Source organism: Solanum pennellii, chromosome 2 (genome assembly GCF_001406875.1).
Source record: "Solanum pennellii chromosome 2, SPENNV200".
In the NCBI taxonomy this organism is placed as follows: Eukaryota; Viridiplantae; Streptophyta; class Magnoliopsida; order Solanales; family Solanaceae; genus Solanum; species Solanum pennellii.
This window is the reverse complement of record NC_028638.1, coordinates 37,345,248-37,355,302: the sequence shown is the minus strand read 5'-3', so window position 1 is coordinate 37,355,302 and position 10,055 is coordinate 37,345,248. Positions and strand designations below refer to the sequence as shown.

The window sequence follows — 10,055 nt, the reverse complement described above, 5'->3', positions numbered from 1 at the left end:
TATATATATATATATATATAGTGTTTTGATCATGAGGCACTTTTTGGACTCTTCAAGTCTTCAAACTTAATCAAAAATAAGCAACCTAGCCTATAACTATTTAGAGAAATTTAGAAAATGATTTTATACTTTTAAGAAAAGCAAATAGTTTTCTATACATGTATATGCAATATCAATAGATTAGTTATAGATTTACCTATGATCATGGGGAAATGGAGTGGAGACCTTGAAGGCAGGAAGGACGAATTGGCACTATTGGGATTTTTTTTATTGTACGAACAATGAAGCCTATAAAACGAATTTTGAGGAAGAATGGGGAAATTTTGTTCCTTGTTTTTAAGACTACTATGTGTATTGAGTTGTCTACTTCACACATAGTACTCTTTCTGTGTATATTCTACACTTCTACTATGACAAGATATATATAGTCAAATCTTGCGTATATATTACGCTTCTATTTTTTATTAAATAAATAGACATTTAATTCTTTTTTGACCTTTGACTAGATGCATTGTTATTGTAACGCGACTAATGGTTTACGTATTTCTACGCTTCTATCGTTGACTAAATATATACACATTTAACCCTTCTTTGACCTTTAACTAGATATATTGATAATTAATTGTCATTTTCCATTCAAGTACTAAAAGGCTAAGATATATTGTTCTTGTAATATAATTAATGGTCATTTTTTATTCAATATTAAAAAAAAACTCTTTTCATTTTATTAATGGTCATTTTCCATTCAATACGAAAAAGTTGTTTTCATTTTATTTATTTTTATCTCTAACGAATTAATATTTATGGTTTTTCATTTAATATTTATATTGTTGTTGTAATATAATTAATGGTCATTTTCTATTCAATTCCAAAAAGCCCTTTTCATTTTATTTATGATCATTTTTCATTCAATGGCAAAAAGCTCTTTTCATTTCCATAAGTATTTTGTGTAAAAAATCTTTATTTAAGAGAGTGGCAAAAAGCTCTTTTTATTTCCTTAAGTATTTTGTGTAAAAAAATCTTTATTCAAGAGAGTGGCAAAAAGCTCTTTTCATTTCCATAAGTATTTTGTGTAAAAAATCTTTATTCAAGAGAGTAAAAACTATCACCTATTTTTCTACTCTTTTTTTTTGTATCATTTAATAAAAATTCTAACTTCGCTATTATTGACCTCCCCTAATTTATGATATTAGCTTACATGTCTTGTTTTGTGTCATTAATATTAAAATATTATTATTTATGCACAAAATGTAAACTTATGCCCTTATTTTTTAAAAAGAAATTGCAAGATTCATTTAGTAAATTTTATTCTATATAAATAAACTTCTTATTATACAGTGAATTACAGTCACATCATGTTTTCGATTTATAAATGATTTTTGACAATTCTTCAAATTTTTTATTAAAGACATGAATAATATTTGTGTTTTCTTTCTCTGTCAAACTTGGATAGTTGATTATAGAAAGTCCAAGTATGATTAATATTTTTAAGGAAACTTACATAAATATATTATAATAAAAAAAATATTTACTATTTATAGTAATAACATTTTTTTTCTTGACCACTTTTAATTCACTTATAATACAAGTTTAATACATATTACAGATTTATCACAATATTGCCTTAAATGATAATAAACAAAAAGTATCACAAAAATCGATAATTATTTTTTAAAATGTATTTATTCATTTAATTTTTCCATATTTTTATGTATATGTTAAACGCCTTAACTTCTTTATGGGTTTATAATTTTATATTTTGAACCCCTAATAACATTTTGTCATGTAATACTTTTGAACAAGGAATAATGTAGTTTTCTCTAACACCTTTCAAACGTTTAATTTGATTCTAAAGTATGTATACTGTATACATGTAGATTTGTTCATCGTTTGAAAAAATAGATCTCTTTTTCAATTAAAAAAAAAAGTTCCATGAGCCCTTTGTTCCAAAACAAACTTTGTTAATTTTTATTTATTTCTTATTATTTGGAATACAATGAGATGCAACATGGTAGTACACTGCACTTCTAAAATAAATTTCATCTACCCGGGATCACCAAGTGATTTGGGCTTGAAACTTCCATGTTAGAAGTCTCAAGTTCTATGTGATTTGTAAGTTATTGCATAGAAACGGAAATTTTACCCTGTGTGCACCCAAAAGATAGCGAATGCGGATTTCTCTTATCACGATAAATAAAAATTTTTAAAAAAAAACCATCCGCACAAGCAAACCATTTTATGCAACCAATGAAGGCCCTCTTAATGATTCTTTTGAACTTTGTTCCAAAATTAGAACTTCAGAAAAAACACAGTTCGTATAAAATGAAATTTTTCTGTGACTTCTCAGGTATAGAAAAATTTTCTGAAGTCATGTTGAAGAATTTTGCAGCTTAAAATTTGATAAAATTGCCTCAACTCAACTCTATGGTGCAACTGAAAAATCAATGACCAATGAAAAAAAGCAACTCCACTTATTGTTTTAATAATAATTTACATTACTTTAATCATTAAATGATTTCCCTTTAACCAATCAATTTTAATATTGTCTCCACATTCAATTGTAACAATATATATACCCACCTGTAATTCCTATCTAATAAAATAACAATAAAATACATTCTCGCCTAAACAAACAATCAACATACAACTAGTTACTGTCCCACACTTTTATAGGGATAAAACACAATTGATTAATTTATTACTTAATGTTCAAATAATATTTTCTACTAACATATTAGCAATACACAAATTCAAGTATTGAAGTTTCTACCTGGGGAACTCGTCCACCTCCTGCCAATCGTGTCGTCATTGCTAAGTTTCTTTTGAGTTTATGAATCATATATTATTATAAGTGGGAACAAAAAAAAGTTAAAAGTTGAATTACGATTTTACCCTTACTATAAATTAAAATATTATAAAACATTTAACTATTTAATCTAAATATTAAATTGTTTCATTTTAATTAAAATGTTGATAGACTTTTGCACTTCCTTAGGTTAATTCCTAATTAAAATATCTAATTTAATAATACCTATTTTCTATATGTATATATATATATATATTCTCTTTTTTGAGTTAAATGTCTAAATAATTTGATTAATGTTTTATTCTCTATCTATAATTACTATGATTAAATTAAATTATATTAAATTGCTTAGTAAAACAAGCAACCCTCCATCTCCCCATGTATAATATCATGATTATTTCATTAAATATACAAATTCTTCAACTTTTCATCTTCTCTTTTAATTATTAATAATACTCAGTTATGAGTTAATGACATTAATAGTCTTTAATTTCTTATCTTAATATCAAAAATTGTAGAGGTAAAGTTATGGTCTCCATTTATAATTCCTATAAATATTTTTTTTTAAAAAAACTAAATGGTGAGGCTCGTAAGCCTCTTTTATATAAATCTCTAACTAATGGAGGAATATTTTTTGTTCACCAATTACCTCCTTTTGATGAGTTTATTTCGGCGATTTTCAGGTACCATTTATGTTATTTTTTTGTTTAAATATAATAATATTATATAAGATTTTAATAGTGATATTTTGTATCCTACTTTCATCATTATCACTTTAGATGACTATTTTTTCAACTTGTTTGCTGTTTTATGAATTTTTTAATTTATTTGGAATCTTATATTTGTATATTGTATTTTGCCATGTAAAATATCATTTTTTTTCTTATTCATATTATATCAGCTCATAGATTATCACAATATATTATTCTACTTCTTTTATTAATGTGGATTGTAGCGACACGTACAAAAAATTGATGGTTATTGATGGAGTAACTCATTCTTCTTATTGAGATTTTTGTAGCTTTAATGATTATTCATCCATAATTTTGCTAGATATCTTGTTTTGTTTACAATTTATGTTTACTTCTCTTTTAATATTATTTTTTATTTAGATTTCAATTTCATAATTGATAAGCTACTTTTTAAAAACTGAGACATTTTCAAATTGATGTATGTTCAAATAGTTTATGTTATCGACGTATATCATGAAGAAGACTCTTGAATTTGATAGGATATGGGATAAAGAGTCAATAAGAACTCGAAATATTATGTACTAATTTTGTATTTATTTTTTAATCTACATTATTATTGATCAACGTCTTATGAAGCATGTATACATTGTATTTTTTTCCTTCTCTATTTTTTCAATATTTTTTTCGTCTCTATTAGACATCTTAATTTAGTTTTCTATGAAGTCGTAAGTCTAAATACTTGTTTGAGCTCAAATTAGCCATTTGTAACTTTATGAAAAGTTTGCTAACTATTAACCAAAGTTTAAAAGTTATAGTAGATTGCTTAAAAAGAACTAATTTGAAACATCAAAATGTGCCCCTCATTGGTGTTTTATGGTTATATTATTAAAGATTTATTTATAATTTTTGTATTATATTATTCATTACATGTTTTTTACACACTATATGTTTTCATTGCATTTTAGTCATTCTAACATATCTAGGAACACACGTGCGAAGCACGTGTCCGGAAACTAGTAATTATAAAAGTGTGAAAGTAACACACTATAAATTATAATGTTATTTTCTTTAACCATCAACTAAATAAATTATTAAACGTACCCCATTAATTATATAATTGTAGTCATGAATAGTCCAAAATATCCATTTAGAATATATCAAAAGTATTTTATGAATTAAAATCTCTATTACTCGAAATGACAAAATGGATCGTTACAAATATTTATTTAAGAGAATGCGCAAAGCGTGAACAAATTCTCTAGCGTACAAAATATAGAAAGTTACTATGCAATTTAAGTCATCGAAGTATACTAAACCAAGTATGCAATTAAGTCATAAATGAACATGTTTAAGCACGTCAAAACATTTTTATATAAAACTAATATGTATTCTCATAGATTTTCCAAATCAATTTCATAAAAGAAATTATTCAACCTTGAGCATCTTGTGGCTTATTCTTACATGAACTCCTATTGTGATCTGTCATTCCACAAGTACTACATGTATTTTTTCCCTTAGTTCTCGATAACACTCTTGTTTTTTTTTGCGAGGCTTATTCTTTGGCCTGCTAGAAGGTCATTTAAATTTTGACGGTAATACTTCATCAGCACATACGCTTCCCGAAATTAGTCATTCAGTTATATCCGGTAAAGGAGCATAGGCATATTATATGTCTTCAACATAGTCTTCGGTCTGTATAAATCAGAGCAATGGTCATCTGGTGGTAGGCTTTTCCACTTCAATACAGTCCAATGATGTTCACAAGGTATTTCCTCATACTGAAATCTCCCACAGGTGTAAGTTTTTTTTTTTTAAGAGAAACGACATAATATCTTCCATCATCATTAAGATTGTGCACATATTCAGTCGACGGCACAACCTGATCATGTATAAAGAAAATAAAAATAATCACTATATACTAATATGTAATGTACAATAAACTAGTTACACATTACTAATTATACAATTATTCATAAATATTACTGTCATTTTTGTGCTCATTGCTTCATTGTATGCTAGTATTTCATGATATTTTTCAATCAATGGTGTAAATGTGCCTCCTTCTTGTAGTCATGATTCCATCTTCAAGGCATTAGCCTTACCTCTTCGAGAAATTCAAAGATAGGTAATTCCCTTGATGAGACAAGTATAACATTGATACTCTCAGCAATATTTGATGTCATGTGCCATCCTCTATGGACTTGTGCATAACACATTACATCTACCTTTTCTATTGTATCCATTAACTTATTAAATTCATTATGCGTGCAAGCCTTTGTCATTATATAGAGTACACCAGATAACTTCTCATGAGATTTTCTAAACTTTTTCTAAATATTATTCCATAAGTGTCTCACACACGCATAATGTGGTACATTATGATACAGATTTGTAACAGCCTTTGTAATGCTCTTATTTCTATCGGACACAGCACACATGTTACTCCTCTCGCCATAAGCTTCTTTAAGCTGCTCAAAAAACCAGATCCAAGCAGTGTCATTCTCTGAATCAATAATACCATACACCAATGGAAATATATGTCCTACAATTAGAGAAATATACAATTTAATTTCATAACAAAAACATATATTAAACTGTAAATATACAAAGGTTCACGTATATACATATACAGTAATTTATGTATATACCTAGGCCATCTGTCGTGCTTGCTGCAACAAAAGTCCCATTATATGGTCCTTTCAGGTGACTACCATCCACCACAACTACTGCTCTACAGTGCATAAATCCCCGTATAATGCAACAAATAGATAGAAGAACTCATTATTAATACTCTTTTTCATACATATATGAGATCACAGATAAGTTATATCCATCATATACAAATAAGCAGGTAATTTTGCATATAATCCAGTTGGTGTACCCCTAAAAGATTCCAAAACTTTCTCTTTGGCCGTCCAAGCCAACATATAGTTAACATCAACTCCCAAAATCAATCTTAACATTTTTTTAATGTCAGATGGTATATATTTACGCTTGTGATCTACCAATTTAGGTTTCACAATCCATCCAATTACTAGTTGCATGTCGTTGTGAATAAGTTCTATCTTTGAAAGGACATGTATGCTTTGTGTTGAATGCTCGAATTCTGAACATTCCAAATTTGTTGATATTAGAGGCCTTCATTAACCATTCACATCCCTCATAATAACATTCCAGTGTATAACTACATGATATTTTCATCACATTTAATTAATTTATATAGTATACAAATTTATTTTATATTAATGCAATAAAATCATTCATACATTCTAAGAGATGATATTTGAAAGGTGCACTACGCGATTAAATTTGACCTAGTAGTTTTGTACTGAAACCTCTTTGCAATCGCATATTTTCTCATAACTGCTTTCAAAATTGATTTGTCCTTGTATACTTGATCAACCTCAACATGTTTTTTTGATGTATCTGAAATCACCCCAGTTGTATCCATCGATACAAATGCAACATTTGTTTCCTCCAATTCAGCAACAGTCATACAATGTGAACCATTTTCTGCAGCAATTGCCAACACTCCATCTCTCCATCTGATAAACTTTGATATTGTCTATCACATAAATCCAAAATAGTTATGCAAATTGAAAATTTGTTAAAATCCATGTGATCCTTTTTTAGCATTATGTACACTCTGACACCCATGTCATTGTATATAACCATTGGTTTATTGCTTTCTTCAACCTTATACTCATTCTTCAATATCTTATTATTCATATCAACACCAATCTATGTGGCAATTGTTGTATAAAACTCAAGAAACGTTGCTTGTTCTTTAAACATTATACCCTCTATAGTATAATCACTGTAACTATTTGTATCGTCTCAATTTCTAGAACGCATAACCAAAATAGCCGATGAAAACATTATCTTTACAAACAAAACTTTATGTCAAATCATGCACAAATATCATATATACAATTGACATAACATTTTAATACAACCAATTTAATCAGTCATAACAAAATTACATTACACTGATCTTCGTATGCTCATATCCAAATGTTGCATCTAAAAAAAAATCTCATAAATGTATATAATTGTCTCATACAGCTTTGTATATAATACACTTATATACATTTCAAGATATACATTACTGCAGTAATTTGTATGTAAATATTAGAAAAAACAAAATGTATTTTATACAACTATATTACAATTAACGAAACTAAGCAAAATACTCAAATTCCATAAATATATACAATTTTATCATACGCCTTCGTATACACAAAATTAATATACAATTGAACATTCACATTATTGCAGTAATTTGTATATAAATATTTGAACACATAAACTATGGTATATTGTACATATTCAAACCATTTTTTCAGAAACAAGCCAGAATATCACATATACAAATTACGTTGGGGATATATACAAGTCTCAACACATAAACGATGACACAAACATCCACATTTGTATATACAAGAGAAAATTTTATAATTTCAGCAATTCAGAACATGGAGTTTTCTCTAATGAAACATTACATGTCTTTGAATATACCAAAAAATTGATTAAATTGATGTTTCGTTCATGCACGCTGTAATATTCTTTTTTGAAAAAAAAAATTGATTTTGAGTGTTTACCTTAAATTATGGCACAATCGAAATTTATTGTTACATTATTTAACGCTACAGTTACAATTCACGTTAAATTTTTTTTGTATAAATTATAAACAAAAAGAAACGTTATATACAAAATTAAATATACCTAAAACCCTAAACTATACCCATAGAAATGTAATTATATAAACTATACCCATTTAATGTTATTTCATCAAATAAGTTGGAAAAATTACATGAATTAGTACATTTTAATAAATAACTACTGATTTTAGCGATACTTTTTATTTACGGAAAAGGGCCTAAAATACTTTTAAAGTATTGAAAATGGTACAAAATTACCCTTCATCCACCTTTTGGCTCCAAAATGCCCTTTTCATCCACCTATTGGCTCTAAAATATCCTTGTCATCCACCTTTCGGTTCAAAATTGACCACTTTTTTAATTGTTTTAAAATTAAACTCTTTAAATATTTTCAAAAATACTTGGCGTTCAACTATTGGTTATAATTTTAATTTATTAATATAATTTATAAACCAACCCACTACCCACTCATTACTAACTAAACCTCACCCAATTAATAATCCAATTATAATATCAAAATTATCATAAACACTACTAAAACGCGATGAAATTATAAATTCCTGAAAATGACATTCAAAATTATTCGAGTCCGAACCGAAACCCCAATTAAATTTAGGTTGAGTCGCTTATTTAGGAGTACACTTTCTTTCAAAATTGAATTAGAAATTTATGATTAAATGTAAAGAAGTAATACATCCCGAATCAATTCATGCACTTTTTTAAAATATAATTTTATAAATATTTAAGATTTGTTTTAAAACCTTTAATATATTATTTTGAAAAAAAGTTACCTATGAAATAACATCACATAATTGAGACGTAAGAATAATTAAGATGAACATAGTCAGACTTTTAAGTTTATCGGTGATTTTTATTTAGCCACTTGCATTAATAATGTGATGGGTTTATTAATTTAGAGGAATTTAATTAGTAACCGGTGGGTAGTGGATTGATTTATAAATTATACTTATAAGTTAAATTATAACAAATAGTTGAGCGCCACGTATTTTAAAAAATATTTAAATAGTTTAAATATAAAATCGTTAAATAAGTGATCAATTTTGAACCAAAAGGTATGACAAGGATATTTTGGACACAATAAGTGGGTGGGAAGGGTATTTTGGAGCCAATAGGTGGATGGAGGGTAATTTTGTACCATTTCCAATACTTTAAGGGTATTTTAGGCCCTTTTCCGTTTTATTTATTACCATCTATAGCAATACTATGTTAAATCTGCAATATGTATTAAAAGTGAATTACGTATGCAATAATTATGAATCAAAATTATTTTTTGAAATATATTATGATTGTTTGGTAAAATTTGACACATTATATTAAAAGTGTATTAAAATGTGTGATAAACGTATTATCCATCATTAAAACTTGTATTATATGTAAAATAAAAAATTATTCTTCATAATATGTATTAAACTTGTATTATAAATAAATTAAAAATGATTAAGTGAAAAAAAATGTTATTATTATAAATGATAAATATTTTTTATTATAATCTATTTATGTAAATTTCCTAGATAAGTTTGTCATATATGAAATTTTCCTAAAAATTAACCTTCCCAACCCAACTCCTCCATATAACTTTTTTCGGTTCGTATTATCGGTTTTGGTTAGGTTTTGAATAGCCCTAGAGAGAGGCGACCAAGACTGGGAGAGAAAGGAGAGAGGCGAGAGAGAAGGGGAAAAGAGTGGGAGAAAGGTGAATTGTATATGTATATTGGTTAGATAATCTTATATTATACATATTTATTTGTATATATGGAAAGCGAGATTGGGAGAGGGAGGAGAGAGGCGAGCGAGACTGGGAAAGGGAGGAGAGAGGCGAGTGAGAGAGGACAGAGAGTGGGAGACAGGTGAATTGTATATATATATATATATATA

General features: G+C 27.2%; 1 protein-coding gene across 1 annotated transcript; it reads right to left on the bottom strand.

Moving 5' to 3' along the window:
- Positions 1-5,236: 5,236 nt before the first annotated feature.
- LOC107009975 lies at positions 5,237-7,227 on the bottom strand. The gene is made up of 5 exons (XM_015209270.1): positions 7,171-7,227; positions 6,834-7,063; positions 6,147-6,229; positions 5,856-6,040; positions 5,237-5,377 (listed from the first exon to the last, which is right to left on the bottom strand). Exons 1-5 carry the CDS (start codon positions 7,225-7,227, stop codon positions 5,237-5,239), a joined length of 696 nt encoding a protein of 231 aa, XP_015064756.1.
- Positions 7,228-10,055: the final 2,828 nt, after the last annotated feature.